General features: G+C 43.5%; 1 protein-coding gene across 10 annotated transcripts in view; it reads left to right on the forward strand.

Moving 5' to 3' along the window:
• The window catches only part of HIVEP1 (HIVEP zinc finger 1), a 130481-nt gene that overhangs the window by 61590 nt on the left and 51395 nt on the right, over positions 1-17496 (forward strand). For all 10 annotated transcript variants that reach the window (XR_005102973.1, XM_037379100.1, XM_037379103.1 and 7 more), the window contains one exon: positions 10377-10430. Coding sequence is in view for 9 of the 10 variants with exons in the window: in XM_037379100.1 (XP_037234997.1) it covers positions 10377-10430 (54 nt within the window). In the remaining variant the exon portion in view is untranslated. The remainder of the gene's footprint in view (positions 1-10376; positions 10431-17496) is intronic.

Below are 17496 nucleotides of genomic sequence, written 5' to 3' on the forward strand. Positions count from 1 at the left end.
AGCCCTGAGCTGTGTGTGAGTACGTCCAGTTGTAAGGACAATACATGAAGATGCTTCAGCGCTGGCAGGGGCTGGTGAGGAAGGAGTAGGCAGGGTGGCTGGAGGTGAGGTCCCAGAGGCACATTCCTTGAGCTGTGTGGCGAAGGGACAGTGGTGTTTGGGGAGGCTGGGTTTTAAACATGGGTTGGAAATAAGGACAGGGTTTTAAAGGAGAAAGACAGAGTATCGAGTGAACTCCCCCACCACATCCCAGAAGAAAAATCTCTTGTGAATTTATTGAGAGGCTGATATTTACACATTTGGCAGTCGATATCCTCTCTTTAGCAGACAAACACTGCCTGCCATTTTACAGTTAATAAAAATGTGCCTCTGTCGATTCTCATTCTTTTGAGTGATCTGGGAAAGTGCTTGCATAGTGAAGTGGCACTGCTGCTGATTTGATGGAGTTGTCCATGGAGGTGAAGATGAAGATGCAAATGAAAATGCAAAGGATTTTGGAATGACATTAGGTTGCTGTGCAACCATATAATAAAATGACAAATGAAATTCAGTGCGGATAAATGCCAAGTGATGTCCACGGGAGAAATATTCTAACTTTTCATTTAAATTGAGTTGCTTGTTAACACTCGGGCATGAGATCTGGGGGTCATATATTTGTGTGGAGAAGTCAACTGTATACTCATTAGCTGTCAAAAAGCAAATAAAACATTAGGAATGTTTATGACAGTGTAGAGAAAAACATATCTGTCAGAGTAGCATCTGTGGTGTGCCTTCATCCTGAACAGTGGGATCGATTCTGGCATCTTTCTCTTAATTCTCTTTCCTTTCTTCACTTCCACCTCCAAAGAGGATAAAATAGTACTGCAAAAGCTTCAAGGGTTATAAATCTGTTGAACAGCTTTTGTATAAGGAACGACAAAGTAGATGAGGCCCTGCAGTCTGAAGGAGAGAGATGTGAGAAGCTCACACAGATTCAAAGCACCCATGGTGAAACTAACGTAGGGATAGGTCCCATTCATGCAGGACCTGTGAGGTTCAAATACAGCTTCTGGGGCTTGTTCCAGAGTGGCTTTAGAGTCTGGGATTTACCATGTGTCCTCTTCTGCTTTGCCCCTGACTCCTGCTCTTGGCTGCTGCTAGAGACAACATGTTGGGCTGGACTTTTGGCTTACTTGTCGGCTTTTTGTTAGTGTCATCAGAAAAATAAAATTTCTTAGCCAGCAGTACCATTTATTGTCCTTCTTAATATCAGGTAATTAAAAGAACATTAGTATCCAAAGTTCTACTAAAGATCTAGCTATTTAAACCAGTTCTGTCAAGACTGAGGATCTTGGTAAAGAGAGAATTTTTAAGGTATATGCTATGTTTAAGACAATCTGCGTTGCTAAGCTTAAAACAATTAATCTGTGTTTAACAAGGTCATTGGTGCTATAGGTTCCTCAATGCTGAATGCTTCTGCTTATATGATTTCTGCCCTATAAACTCCTTAGCGTTTGAGGAACTCCAGAAATAGAAGAAGAAATTACAGAGCAATTTGACCCCTCGGAGAACCTGCAGAAAGCCTTCCTGTCAGATGATGAAACACCAGCTCTTGATGTTGTTCTACCTGCTGAACCAGTTCTGTGCCTTTCTGTGTTGGGCAAGCCCTCTCGGCACCCTTGCAGATGAGGATGAGTGCTTTTGGAGGACCAGAAAGATGGGGGGAAAGTTTTTCCCCTCTCTGGCTGGTGAGTGCCTGGCTCAGCTGTTTGCTGCTTTGCTATAGGATCTGTATTTGAGACAATGCAGGAATTAAGGAAACCTTTTTGGGACCCATGGTTTTTTATTTTTACATATGTTTCTGGTGAGTGGCAAAGTTGGGGGTTTTGGGGTTTGGGTTCTTTTTTTAAATGCTCACAGGTTTTCACTGGCATTTATGTAATTTCTATATCAGGCTTAAAAAAAAAATGAATAAATGAAAGCCACACTTTTTTTCCAGTTTGGAGGCATCAGGTCAAAGGGCAGTAAACCTACCAGGGGGAGGGATCCTGTCTCAGTGCAGAAGGTATGGAGGTGCTCATAGCAGCAGCTTGGAGAAGGTGATGAACTAGAGCGACTCGTAGCTTTAATATTTTGTTTTAACTTTTAGACTCAATATTGGATTAGGTGTAGAAAATAAAAACCCAGAAAGTCGAAATTAAGCATGGAGCAGTGAATGCCCTAGAGGCTGTTAAATAATTATTGAGCAGATTTTAGTGATAAAAATCACCCTGTCCTAGGTACACAGCTAGAATTTGGCAGTGGGGCAGCACAATGCTTTAGCATCAGCATAGCAATGGTGTAATTGTTGTGCTAGATGGCTGATTAGGAGCTATGCAAATGGAAGTGCAATCAGTACCTCTGTTTGTGCTTTGGTATGGAAGGGAGACAATGTGTAAATGAATTCTCTCTGGTGGCAGAGCTCCTGGCTCTCAGAAATACACATAGGATCTCCTTGCTTGTGGGACAGGTGGAAAGGGGACTAGTTGTGGAAAGTGCCCCCCTTGCACGGTGGCTTACTCAGGGTGAAAAGGTACCAGGCAGGGGCTATTTCTGGAGGTGCTTCACCTGCACTTCTGAATTTTTGTGCTTGGCAGCTGCTGTGCATAACCCCATGGGTGTCTCACTGCTTGCTTTGTCCTTCTGTAAGGTGACAGCCATCCAAAAATCTTCTTCCCTCCACCCCACGCCCTCCTGTGCTCAATTTTTCATGGGTTTAAAAGCCTCATAATAAAAATTAAATTCATGTAAGCAAAAAAAGAAGTTAAAAGCTCTCCAATCATAAATTGATGACACAGGGACCGAGTTTGGGTTCATATGCAAAGTGAATATGAATAAGTGTAATTTATGCTTAGACACCTTGTCAACCTCATCAGGAACCCTTGCCATGTTTAAGTTATACATGTGATGGCAACGATAAAGTTGTTATATATTTATATACAGCCTCTCCATTGACTGTTTTATAGTATATACAGCATAGCAGTTCATTGCTGATACTAATTTAGTCTGCAGATTGTATTTTCAAATATGCAATCCTCTTTTTATCTTAAAGTGAGGAATAGCAAGAGGAGGATTTTTGTCTTCTATTTTCAACAGAGTTATGTAAAGTATCTGTCATAGGTTCTTCATTTTTAAATGCAAATAATTATATATGGCAGGGAGTTGATGAGCATTCAAAGTTGACATTGAAATGAAAATGCATAAAATTTTCCTGAAAAACTGATCAAACAGGTCATTAGTTAAGGTTATAATGACTCGCAGAATATTTTAAGATGTTTTAAATCTCATTTTAGATGTTTGAAAAAGTCGTTGATAGTTTTTAAAATGACAACTGCTCCTGCATCAGCTTGCTTGTTGCTAAGAGTTTTGAATTCACATGATTTTTAAGATGTCTTTTCCTGCCCTCTGTACCAGCAATCTTCAAACCTGGTAGCACCTGGCAAACCAAGATTTAATCTGTTTTGCTTTGCATTTTTGGTAGGCTGGAGACATCCATGCTATCAGTTATCAGGCTCAGTGTTTGGCAACCCACTAAACAGTGATGCTGTGATTCTCTAAGCCCCAAACTGGAAAGAACAAACCACAAAACAAACCGTACACCAAAAAGTGTCAAGTTCCCACACTGTAAAATTACAGAGAAAATGCAGGGACTGTTTTTACTAATCTGATATCTTCCTTTTAATCTCGAGCGTTCCTCATTAAATTAGAAAAGGGAAATGTATGGGGACAGGAGAGTGGTTTCTAATTAAAAGTAGATTTCAATTTGAGGGAAAAGAGTGCCTCATCCTGTGGGTTTCGTGAAATGTCTTTTTGCTGCTGTTTGCCAGCTTTGTACGTGTTCATTTTGGAGCAGGAAGGCAGCGGTAGGAGCTCTGGACCACCACAGGTATCCTCTGGTGCCCAAGTCTGCCAGCCCTCGCACCTCCTGGCTGCAGGGTCCCCCTCCTGCAGCAAGGGTGCTGCCCTCCCTCCTTCCCACAGTGAGCCCAGCGTGCAGCTGGGACCTGCTCCCCCTGCTCTGCTGCTTGGGGTTTGGAGGCTCTCCCGCCGCTCCGCTCTTCCCAAGGGATGGGCAAGAGCCCGCATCCCACCGAGTGCCCTGCCAGCTGCGCCGCGCTCTCAAATAATCTGATGGGCTCCTTGTACAGACAAGACTCTTACTCTTCCCTGCCCCCCCGCCCTCTATTTTTTTAATTAGCTGGTTAAAGGAAGTCTGTGGGATTCATCTCGGTTAACCAAAACATTAGGACTACGGCGTTCTTGTTTTGGGCGGTTGTAAAGAGCCTTTCCTCCTCCTAGTGAAAGGGAGAAGCCAAGCATCACAGCCCCCTTGCAGCGGGGCACGGGCGCTTCTGCATCCCCTCCATCCCTGGGCAGGAGCCACTGCTGCAGGCAGGGTGCCTTGGGATTAAGCACTGCGAGGGAACCTGCCGCCCTGGGAAGCGCTTCCAGGCTTGCATCAGCTTTGTGTGGTGCATCAGTTTCCTGCACCTGCCCTGCTGCACGCGCTGGGTGGGCACGGATGCTTGAAGCATGAGGCTTCCCTCGGGGAAGGCGTGAAACGGCTCAGGCGGGATGTGGAGGTGGGATCGGGTCCCGCTGTCTCAAATCGAAGCCCTTCTTTCCACACTGTGCTGCTTTGCACCACCCGCCTGGTGCTCGGGGTATTTTTATTTGTTTGTTTGGGGGTTTATTTACAGAATAATACCTGCTTTCAGACACACTTTTCATGCAGCAAAATGCAATTCGCTTTGCTCCTGGCACGTTTGGCTGGTGGGTTTCTGTAGGCAGGAGATGGAGATCACACAGGGGCTCAGCCTCTTTTCACTTGCTCTCTGAATTTAAAGTAGCAATGGAAAACAAAGTGTTTTGAACTTTCATCAGTGATTTTCTCAAGCTGTGGCTCCCCCCCACCAAAAAAAATGAAAACCCACCTACAATTCTGTTTTCGCTAATACTGCCTGATGCATATGGAGCGATTACATTAGTGCACTTCAGCTGAAGAATATTTTGTCTCTGCTAGTGATCTAGATGATCAACCCAAGAAAAAATAATTAAAGGGATATCTTTCTTTGTGTCCATTGACAAAACACGCAGTGATTTTTAAAATTGCTTTTCAAATGTCTTCTGATGCAGTAAGGTAAGAGAGGGTGCATTTTTTGAGAAAGCAAGAAGAAAAACTGTTGCCATCTGAAGCTGTTTTGCAGGAGGTATTTTTAGGATGACTCAGGCATAAGGCCTGAGAATTGTTCTCTTTAACTGAAGGGGAAAAAAATGCTGACATTTTCCTTCCAGCTGTTTTGGTTAAATATCTAAATATGTAACAGTAGCCTTTCAGGCAAGCAACGAACTCATATTTTTTAAAGTTTTGAAGAAGTACCCTGTTCTTAGCATCTAGTATGGTATAAATCTGCTAATTTTCCACTTCTCCATAAACAGAGGACTTAAGATTAAAAAAAAAACCAACAAAACAACAAAGCGCTTTTTATTGTTTTAGAGCAGAAGTTTTGCATCTTCAACAAGAAGCCAAAAAAATCCCCTTTTTACAGTGATACAGACCCAGGCAAATATGTACAATGAAAAATATTTGTGTTTGGCCATTTTGTATAAGCTTAATGAATGCTTCTCACCCACCACTCCCATGTGAGCTTTCCTGGTGGCTTAGAAGCAGCCTGCCTCGGTGACCGCTTCTTCATTCTTCTGTGTGTGTGTTGTCGGTACAGAGTGACTTGTTCAGCAGGGTGAAGTCATCTCATTACACTGGCAGGGGGACTCTCGTGAGCAAAAAAGAGATGAAAGAAACAAAACAAACCCCACAAACCCACAAATGGAAGATGTCTTTTTGCTCCAGCTTAAATGGCTGTCAGAAGTTACGGGGTTTATATTTTGCAGACCTCACATTTTTTCAGTATTTCTGCTTTCCTTGCTGAAATTCCTAAACCTTTATTTTTTCTTCCTTAACTGACCATCTACATAAGGCTGTGTAAGATTTTGTTGGAAATTCCTAATGCCTTTCAAATACATGTAAACATGTTCAAGTTTGTGTATGCTGATGTGCTGATATCTTTAAAAAAAAAGTAACGATCTTTATAAACTACATCTTATTCCTGGTATAATTAAAATCTGTGAGGTTTTATCTCTTAGTGAAGATAAAAAATAGAGAATGTTAAGCTGTTGAAAAATCTGGCTTATTTTTTCATTTAAAAACCCACCACAGTGCCACTGTATCTCACTCAGACTGTTGGTATCCATTTAATGATCTATCACAGCAGGAGGTGTGTAAAACAAGAAGCATATTTTACTGCGTGCCAATCTCCTTCTTCGCATTCCTAAAAAGCACAGTTACATTATATATTTAATACACTGAGGAATTTAATGATATTTCCGCACAGCAGATACCTGCTGAGAGAGCTGTGTTGGACAATAATGTGGAAAGGTTTAATACTGGAGTAATAAAAGCCATTGCACCCATGTTTCATTTTATTTTACACACATGCATATGTATATATGTGTGTGTGTGTACATATATATATTTTTATATATCTAAGTATAGATATATATAAACCTATTATATGATGTTACCCGTGCTTTGCGTTTTTGTGGTATGACCTGCCTGGCTCAGTGGCTTGTTGCACTGCTCTTGTATGGAACCTCCTCTCTGGACAGTGGCGCATATGATGCTTTCCTCTTTTATTGCTTCTCTGCTTTTTCCCCTCTAGTAAGCATTGGGTGAGAAGTGTCCCATCTTAAATGAGAGTGTGTCTGTCACCATCGTCATTTGCTTCTACATGTGTGCTACTCCAGAAGGATGGCTGATGAAGGTTGGGGACATTAGGACAGGTCAGCGTAGTCAAGATATGTACTGTTCTGTCATTTTGTGGGAAACAGAGGGTGCTGTACCTGCCAGGTATTAGGAATTTCCATTAGTTGAATGACTTTCTCTTATCCTAGCAGGAGTAAGTAATGTTTGAGTGATTAAGAAGCGTTTCCTTTGTAAAATTTTTAGATCAGACAGTATCTTCAGTATCACAGGTTTAAATCTGGAATAATACTGTATCAACTGAGTATTGGATCAGATAATATTATTTGCAATTACTAGCAGACTTTGCAGTTTTCAGTTCTTCCTGGGCTTTGCAGATGATTTTTGTGTAATGTATTTTTGCTTATAATGAGTTTTCAAAGGTGTGTACCATTAGAGAATCTATAATATAATTATGAAAGGATACGGTATGCTGTCTGAAATAATTTGCCTGAAAGTGTTTCACATATGGCTAATTTAATGAGACACAGGAGAAGGAAATGACAGGATTATATAAATTTGATGTTAGCAGCAAGTTATTGCTGATGTACGTGCGGGTTGTCAGAACGAACGGGGAGGAACAGGAGCGTTTCAGTGTCAGGGGTGTACATGGTTCAAACCCTGCTTTTCCCCACCTGCTCTGCAGCCATTTGGGAATAACTCGGTTCCTCCTTGCAGCCTGAGACACAGCGGTCTGTGCGGCGTTTGCCCCTATAGGATCTGTAGCTGTAAACCGCGGCAGGTGGGAAGCAGCTGCCCCGAACGCCGTGTGATGTGTTCAGTGTGCCGCAGTGCAATAGCAAGAGCAGGTAGCTGGGTGATGCGGCTTGTCACGAGGATGGAGTCCTCAGGGAAACATTTAGCAAGCAGACTCGTGTTAATGCCCGTGCCTCATGTACAGCCAGGCTCGGTGCTCTCGGTTTCCAGAACCAACCACTGAAATTTTTTTTAGCAGTTCACAGCGCTTGAAGCTGTTCCTCACCGAGATACCTCCATAGGTACGAAGACATACACACAACAAATGCGACTCACCGGGGAAAACATATCGGGAGCTGCAGGAAGTGTAGGAGACTTTCTGGCTGTGCACCAGGCATATGTTTACCTAGTTATTATTTCTGTTATCTGTGGTTCTTTCTTTGGGATTACAGTCTGACAAAGAAGTGGTTGGGAGTTTCTGTTAGGAACTCTTTTTTAGCATTTAATCATTCTGGCAATCTAACATAGCATGCTTCCAAATACTTAGGTAATTTTTCTTTATAAAATAGGATGATGGTGAATTTAAATGCCTACATTTCTTGTAGCGTTTCTGTGAAATAGGCAGAAAATTCTCTTATTAATACTGAAACTGCGGTTGTCTGTGCTCTTAAGTATAAATTTTGGTGAAAAATCTTTTACATCCTCTCAAGAGAGAAACACCAAACCTTGTACATTAGATATATCTCTAAACAGATGGGAAATTAGTTTGGTAGCCAATCTATGGTCTTCATTGCTTATTCCTTTTTGGTAAACCTTATAGCTCCATTTACATGGCTAATTTATTGATACTTATTTTTTTTCCTGTGTGTTCATGTATTTCAACAGCCACCATGGAACTTTGTAATTTGTTTATTCCCTCACCTTTCCGTGAAGCAGTCATCTGTGGGAAAGCACTATAAGGTTGTTAGATACATGTGCACGTATGTAAAAGATGTTTTGTTTATGTTTCATCTTATTTTTGTTAGAAATTGTTATTACAGCCCTTTCTGTACAAAAATGTATAGGCACGTACAGTATTTCAACTGTAGCTCGAACATCCAGGAAGATGTTCAATATCAAGTCGTCAGTGTTTAAAGTAAGCCTGCATCAGTGGGTCGCTACAGAGCTGGTGAAGGGTTTTTCTCTCTTTCAGTTGCTTGCGTCAGTCAGTACAAAAGAAAGTGTGCATGGAACTGCCCTTTCAATCTATATGCATGTCTTGGTGACCTCAGAGGAAGAAGGAAGAAGTTTGGCTTTTACAATTGCAGTGGTGGTCTCCCTCATTGGAGGCTTCATTTGCTCCGGCTCTGGGTGTCTGGCTGGTTAGCATCCTTGTGGGATGTTTTAGTGCAATCTCTGGGACAATGTGCAGGGGAGAAATTATTGAGCTTTAGTGAGAAAGGAGACCTGATACTAGTGTTGAAAGGCAGAAATGAAGAACTGGAGCAAGCTGAAAAAAACCTCAGCCTTAAAGCCCGCAAGAAGGGTTTGTTTCTGCTGAGAAAATAATTGAACAACAATTTCAGACTTCAGCTGTGAACAAATGATCCCAATGTACTTCAGTGGTTCAGCTCATAAATATTAAAGTCATTTAAACCTGCTGATTTAAAAGCCTGTTGAAGAAAGGACCGTTTTCTAGAAACCTTGTGCCGTATAGGAACGCTGAGTGAAAGTCAGACTGAGCAACGGCCTCCACGCTCAGGAAGAAAGAGGTGAGGACTCTGCAGGGCTGGCCTCCTCCTCGTGTGTATGACACCCATGAGGGCTGGTATTTACGTTGTACCAGTAGAGTCAGAGAGGTTTAGGATGAATCCAGTTACGTCCTATTCTTTCAATTTAATGTAATAAAACCTGCCCTGCACCCCACCCCCCAAGAAAAAATAAAAAAAAAAAGACAAAAAAAGAAAGGGGAAAGAGAAGAGATAAAAAAAAATAGTAATAAGCTTTTGCAGATATTTTGGAAAACGATTGGTTATATCTCAAACCACGTTCCAAGTTCAGATCTTGGTTGCTGCTTCATATCAACACGACCTGTTACCATCCTGAAGCCACTCAGAGGACTGTTTGCTACCAAAAAGAAATTGGTCTCAGGTCTTTATTCATTCCAGTTGCCCCTTTTCTTGCTTCTTGCTCTGCACGTGCGACTGCACACGCATGTAGAATGAGGTCCCCCTTTCCCATGGGATCTTCTCTGCAACAGCGGCTTTCCTTCCAGCCACCGATGTGTTGGGGGGGCGACAGGTGATCTGCAAAGAACAGGGTGAGAGAAAAGACTCGAGGCCTCTTTTTGCTCCTGCTGCACGTGTAGGTATTTTGGGTAGTCTCATGGAGGAATAAGCATGGGGCTACCGCTCGCCCCCGGCTACTCCCATGTGACAGTATTGGCTCCATCGCCTCACCTAGCAAATCCTGTTTGCTGTTTCTGTCGCTATTTAGTGCCTCATTGTCTTGTTCTAACAGCACTTTTCAAAAATGTATTAAAATACTCTGTAATGCACCATAATACCTATTGCAAAGAATCTCCTGACTGCATAAATTATTACAGATGGTACGAAACCACGGCAGGATTAGCTGTTGACTGCAGATCCAATGCCAGTGCTTTTCTTTCTGCAGTTCTGTGTAATTTAACATGTCAATAGCCTTGCTGGTGAAACATGATAAAATTTTATATGGCTGTATTACTCATAATGTACCGCGTATTTACGTGTGAATGGTATCACTCCTGCGTATTAACAGACAGTTCAAGACAGATTTCAGTAAATGACTTTCCAAGATCTTGCTTTTTTTATATACGTATTTTAATAATGACTTCTCTTTCTTGCAGATAAAATTGAAGAAGCACAAAAACAGCTTAATGGAACAGAAGACCAACAGAGAGGTAATAAACAAACCCGAAAAACGAAATAGAAAAAACAAATGCATTGCGGTTCTAGAGGCTGATCCAAAAGCCTTCCTGCACCAGTGAAAAGACTCAGCTGGGCCAGGCATGGGGTGCAGCCCCAGGCCTGTCTGTCTGCAGATCAGGGGCTGTGTCTGTGACACCCCAGTTTTGCTGGGGCACAAAAGCTTTGTTTTAACCACTTGAGTAGCTGCCTCACCCTTGATGAGACTGCTGAAGCTGTGGCTTAGGGATGTGCACGTTACTGACTACAGCCTGTGCTAACCGTTGGTTCGTTATACGATTTACCTACTCATTAATAACTGTATTTGGGTTATGGCAAGCAATGTGTGATGGTGTCTAACAGATGCTGAAGGGGGACTGGTCATCACACGTTATTTTAAGATACAGGTGACCTGTGACAGATTAAATCTTTGTGTTAGAGCTTAGAAAGCTGTTGGAGAGTTGTTGTGTTTCGAGGCTGGCGGACTGCGGTGGTACCCGTTCGGGTGTGTGGTAAAGCTCATCTGCGCACCCACAGCGATGCCCAGAGAGACACTGTGGGGGAGCCCAAACAACCCTTTGCTGGGCTACTGCTAGTCACCATGGGCCATGGAAGGTCCATTGCTACAGCCTGGAGGAGCACAGGGGCAGGCAGGAACCCAAATGAAGGACTTGGAAAGGGAGACCCTGATTCCCTGCCCCACATAGCCTCAGCCCCAGTGTCCAGGAGTGAAACCCATCACCATGAGCGATGGGGAGCAGCTCTCCAGGTCGCTTTTTGGGCTAACAGCACTGCTGGCTGGAGGTGTGGGGCACATTGAGGGTTGCAGGGGAAAAGCTTTTGGGGACCGCACAGGACTTATTGTGGAATGTCTAGGAGATGAACCGAAGGCAGAAAAAGTGAGAAATTTCAATGATACATGAAGGAACAAATGTGTGAAGTAAAGGAATAACTGAATAAAAGGGTCTGTCTGCATGCTAGCAGAGGCTGGCCAGGATGCTTGTCTGGCCATGCTCTGCTCCTAACCAGCACAGGGTGTTGCGTCTCCTCATCACACTCCATCTTCAACTGTTTTCCAGTAAGAAGCTCTTTAGTCCCTGTGTGTAAGGGGAGTCTGTGGTGCAGCAACTGGAGCGAGTGTGGATGTGATTGCTAGCAAAGGTCATACCAGATGAACCAGTGAGTAGGTGAAGTGGGCTGGGGGCCAGGATGGGTTTGGAAGTCTCTGAGAGCCACCTCTGCGTGCGAGCGTGGTTGCTGGTGTGTAGGGACAAGGGCACAGGTGGGTGGCTGTAGGCACCAGGGCAGCCCTGGACAGTTCTGGCTGTGTGTGCAATGGTCTGTACCAGCAACTGGAGTGGGGCTGCAGCCCTGGGGGCTCCTATGTCTAGGTGCAGCAGCTGGGAAGACTGGGATGCAGAGGTGGCTACTGCGCAGATTGAGTTTATGAGGCCAGCTGCTGGTGGTGTCCACCTTGGACATGTAAGATACATTCCTATTAATGGAATGTATCCATTAATATACGTTCCATGTATATTAATAATTATTCCTCTGTCCTGCCACTCAGCCAGATCAGGGACCAGGATGAGGTAGTTAGTGTTGGTGTAAGTACTCAGAGCGTCTGTCTGGGATCTCTCTGTCCGGCCATAGAGATGGGTGTGTATGTATGTGGTGTATATGTGTGCTCCATGTGCATGTCCCTGTTGGGAAAACATTTTCAGCCTTGCTACTGGCTGGTCGTGGGGGCATGAAGCATCAGCAGCCACACTTCTCTTGGGCTGCCAGGTTTGGCACGAGATGCGTTCCTCTAATAGTGCCCTGTGTCTTGTTGTGGGTAGTCGTTCACCTCTGGTGGCAGCGAGCTGTCCTTCTGGCCTGTGATACATCTGTGAACAGTGTGTAAATTGTTGATGCTGTGTCCTGGAACCAAAGTTTATTATGTTTCGAAACAATAAACTTCGAAACTTTCTGAAGATGAGAGAACAGAAGAAATACCCAAGCGGATCTCAGCAGGGTCCATCTGGCCCAGCCTTCAGCCTCCAGCACAGGCAATAGGATGTACTGGTTAAGGACAACACATCACTTTCTTTAGTCCATTCCTTTCATGCTGTCCACAGACGTTGGATTAGGGATGTCTGCCTCATCCCATTAGTAACTAGACATTTATGGAGCTGTTGCCTGTGATTCTTTTCGATTAACTGCTGTCTGCATCCAGCGTTCTCTGGCAGTGAACTGGAAGTTCATTACCAATCACATAAAAAAGGACCTTATTTTATCTTTTTTTTTTTAATCAATTTCTAATTCTTCTTCAGTTTTCAACGGTTGTGCCCCAGTTCAAGCATTGTGTGATTTGTTAAATAGCAGTTCTGCAGTCACCTTATCCACTGCTTTCATGGTTTTATAAATCCTGGCCATATCTTGTTCAGTTTTCTCTTCTCCAAACTCATGACTGTTTTAGTTTTTCAAGGGAAGATTTGATAGAAACTGTCTTGTACAGGCATGAGGACTGTGATGTTGCTCTACATATTTGTAAAAGGTGGAAGATTAAAAAAATAAGTAGCTAAATGGTCATAGGAGTTCTTCTAATGCTTACAGAGACTTTTCAACAAAGACATTCTACTAAATAGCTTTGATATATTTTTTAGTGGATCGTAGATGAGTGGTGTTGTCATCCAAACATAAAAACCTTGGCATGTAAGGTGTAGTTGTCTGCTCTTGTTGCTGTGGGTCTTGCAGAAGTAGTACTATTTTTTGTGATGGACTTTTCAAGTTAAAGATGAACTAACCGCAGCTTTCAGGCGTTTGTTCTTACATGTGACCCAGTAACATCTTCGCACAAAGGCAGAGAAGTTCTCTAGTGTAAACTAAATGGTGGACTCTGAAAAGGATGGGGTTGCAAAGCTTTACGTCAGCTTTCAGCATCTCAGAATCAAAGAGATCGTTGCTTAATTTTTGTCTTCTAACCTAAATCCATATGGCTGGCAATTGAAAAATAAGTTTTTACATAGAAAATTGATACAGAAATAACTGAGGTAATAAGGTTACTCCTTGCTTTACAAATTTAAAATGTCCTCTGCCATTTATTTTTTTTTAGTTTCTTAAATGTCTGAATAGATAGATTTCTTGGTAATATAAAGTAAACAAAATGATTTATTTGAAGCGTTAGAGTCTGAAGGCCATCGAAACAAAGAAAATACACATTTTGACCTAAACAAGTAAACAAAAATGTGCACATATTCATGTAAGTTATTTTAAATCACAATCCAGTGTATACAGATTCACGTGAAGTATGGTTATATATTTTTCCTCTTTGTTCATATATTTTGTCTTTCAGTTCATCTAGATCACTTTGGATTTGTTTATTTCCTATCTGAAAGGAATAGGGAATGTAATTTTGTGGAATTCATCATGTTAACTGCTGCTCTGTCAGTAGCAGAGCTGTCAGTGGCACAGCGTATTTGCAGGGAAGAATTTTTCTTAAGTTTAATCATACTGGGTTTCTGCTGACTACCGTTGTGCACTGATCAGTCACAACTTTGTACATGTGTGGAATTGAAGTTAAATTTAATTGAGTACAAAAAGATATGTAATTAACACCTCATTTTGCCATTAGTTGCCGTAATCCAATTAAGTGCAAATTGGAGTAGGACTCTGTTAAGCACAGAGGAGACAGTAAATGAGCAGACATCGTTTTCAAGTTTGCGGACTTTCGTTATTTATATAAAGTTGCAACTGGAAGATCTACTTTTTTATTTTTTGGAGTGATAGTCCACAAATACATCCAGATCATGGATATTTAGGGGGCCTGCCACTTGAGACCAGGAACACGTTTCTTAGGAGCCCTGGTCCCCTTCCCACCCAGTGTGTGAGGTGGATCATTCTTGGGTCATTCCATTTTCTCTCAGCTGCCCAGTTGCTGCTATGAATTTTCATTAGGAGAAGCTGCACTTTTCTTTGGCTTTGATGGTATGTCCCAAGGCTGTTTTTACAGCCTGGGTGTGCTCCTGCTTGGGGGTTGAGTTTCATCTTCTCACAGATGTGCAGGGTTTCCTGAGTGTGGCAGAGAAGGTCTTGCTCCCAGCAAGCGCTCCAGGTGGTGTTCTTTAATACCTGGAAGGGACGGTGAGCTTGAGCTACAGAAAAATTCTCCTTGAGAAGGCAGCGAAAGCTTTCTCTGATGTGGGACCCAGTGGGTATTGTGGGTTGGAAAGCAGTCAGCCAAATCTTGGCTGCGTTATCTTTGATCTGCTGCTGGCTGTCCTCCTAAGAAAGCCATCCCAAGAAAGTCTCTCTGTCTTCTCCCTTCCAGACTGGTAAACTCAAGTCCTCTCAGATCCTTGTGATTACCACAGAGGCTTCTGATTTGGTCATCCCCAGAACCAGTTCAGCCAGTGAAGGCCAATATGAAGCGCTGTAAGCATTTCTTTTCTTCTTTATCCATTGCAGGAGTTCTCTGCCTACCACACCAGCCTGGGTCCTAGGTACATCAGCTCCACCAACACCATCACTGCAGCCTTTAGGATAACTTGGTGATCTCCATACTTGGCACTAGCAACGCTAAGACTGCCACCTAGATCTCTGTCTCTGCTTCCGAAACTGTTCAGGGAACTGAAGTTGCTGACAAACTCCAGCAACACCAAGATTTGCCATAAAATGGGTGGCAGATCCCCAAAAGAATCATCCTGTGGCCTGATGTATACATTCTGCATGCCCATTGATCCTGGAGTCTCTCTGGCTGTTAGGAGCACTATTCTGGACTCAGCTGCATCGTTTCAGAAAACTGCTTTTTGCCATGTCGCAGCCAGAAGGATCCATGATAAATGGCTAGATCAGGTGGAAGATAGATTTCCTCATTCTAATGCTCAGTCATGGCAATTGCTGGTCCTCAGTATAAGGTGGTCTGGGAACACACAGGAGGTCATCAGCCTCCTTGTAGTTCAGACTTCCAGACCGTCACGGTTGGTTGTCAGGTGTGAATTCATCGCTCTGAATAAGCCGCTGTTCTTGTTTGATCAAGATTTTGGCTTTCTGCAGTCTCATGGTTTAACCCCAGCTGGCAACTCGGCCCCACCGAGCCGCTTGCTCGCTCCCCCCACAGTGGGATGGGGGAGAGAAGTGGAAGAATAAAAGTAAGAAAACTTAGGGGTTGAGATAAAGACCATTTAAATTGCAAAACAAAATTTGCATGGGCAAGCAAAGCAAAACAAGGAATTCACTCACCACTGCCCACGGGCAGGCAGGTGCTCAGCCATCCCCAGGGAAGCAGTGATCCATCATGCGTAACGGCTACTTAGGAAGAGAAATGCCATCACTCCAAACCTCTCTCTGTTCCTTCTTCTTCCCCAGCTTTATATGCTGAGCATGACCATGATGACATATGGTCTGGGACATCCCTTTGCTCAGTTGGGGTCAGCTGTCCCCGCTGTGTTCCCTCCCAGCTTCTTGTGCACGCCCAGCCCGCTTGCTGGTGGGGTGGCGTGAGAAATAGCAAAGGTCTCCATGCTGTGTAAGCGCTGTGCAGCAATAGCAAAACCACCTCTGCATTACCAACAGTTTTCAGCACAAATCCAAACCACAGCCCCATGCTAGCTACTATGAAGAAAATTAAGTCTTATCACGTGCGGGAGGGCGGGAAATGGGTAGACTGTCTGTACCTGTTTCTTCAATGGGTAAAATTATAAACCTTTTACTGCTTGTCACTGCAAGCTGTGTGCAATATAACAAATCCATCCTGAACTCAGGTTTCCAGTCCCTGTAATGGCACGCAGGCACCCGCCAGTTTCCCCTCCCAATCTCTTCCTAGGACTGACAGGGATATCTCTGGCTTCAACAAAAGCCTCTTTCCAACCTAACTTCCCAGGCAGCAGAGGCTTTGTACCACCTGCTGCCTCAACAATTGCAGCTGACTTAACTCAGACAAAGCATGGGAAGATTCACCTCTGCAACACCACCTTTCCTTCTTCGAGGTCTCTGCTCCAGAGCATGGACCATGAGGATCATGTTCTGGTGGCTCTGTTTGTTACAGTACTCCTGGTCTCACCCCCAGAAAAGCCAATGTCAGAAATAGCAGGAAGGAATAAGGTCCCAGTTAAGTTTCAGATAGTGTGTTATGTTGGTCCCCTCCCGTTTACCAATTCTGACAGTGAGTACTCATGTTGGAGTACCCACTTAAGGGGTCTGTCCTTAAACTATGTTAAGGTCTGTTTATTACCTGTTTGAGTCTGTCCTTTGCCTGTCCACCAAGTTCCTATACTTTCTCACTCCATCATTTTCACATTCCTTAAAGAGCTTTTTCAGAGTCTCGCCTGTGGCTGGAGATGTTGCACATGGAATTTGAAGCCAAAGCTGCATGTTCTCTTGTGTCCTCCGTTTCAGGTCCTCAGCATCACTGTTCACTTCTTGGTCTGTGAAGACAGATTTCTAAGTTGCGCTCGCTTCTCCCAGAACTCCAAGCAGTTGTGACAGGTTATCTTGATGATAGATTTCCCTTCCAGACGTACCACAAGTTTGTCCCAAGGCAATATCAGAATTTCACCCGGATCAGTTCTCTTGCCAGAGTCTCATGCCTCAATATTAGTAGTGCCCTCTTCGTTTGCATCCCAATATACAGAAACATTGTTGGCAGGTCCAAGAGGTTTGTCTGACCTGATCAGTGGCTGGTTAAATGGCAGCAGGCTCTGTCACTATTTACTGAGAAACCACCAAGACAGAGCCATTCAAAGCCCTGGTTTGAACTGCAGCAAGGGCCATGCAACTTCTGGGGTGCTGTTGAAAAATACCTTTATTTCCAGCCTCTGTCATGGGGGCTACCTAAAGCCTCCGTCTGCACTTTCAAGGGATGCTGATCTGTTTCTGAAGCCTTAAGATTGACACAACATTTGTTGGAAGGGCTCTATGGTCACTCTTGGCATGCAGGACTGTAAGACTCTCCATTTGCTTGCTTAGGTCCACATGGAGCTGTGTGGAACCACCTGTCATGTGAATGCACATTTGAGCTATTGTGGAAAGAAAGAGCGAAGGGAGGAGAGATGACGTTCCAGCAGCAGATATTCTCTGAGATGC

Source organism: Falco rusticolus, chromosome 3 (genome assembly GCF_015220075.1).
Source record: "Falco rusticolus isolate bFalRus1 chromosome 3, bFalRus1.pri, whole genome shotgun sequence".
In the NCBI taxonomy this organism is placed as follows: Eukaryota; Metazoa; Chordata; class Aves; order Falconiformes; family Falconidae; genus Falco; species Falco rusticolus.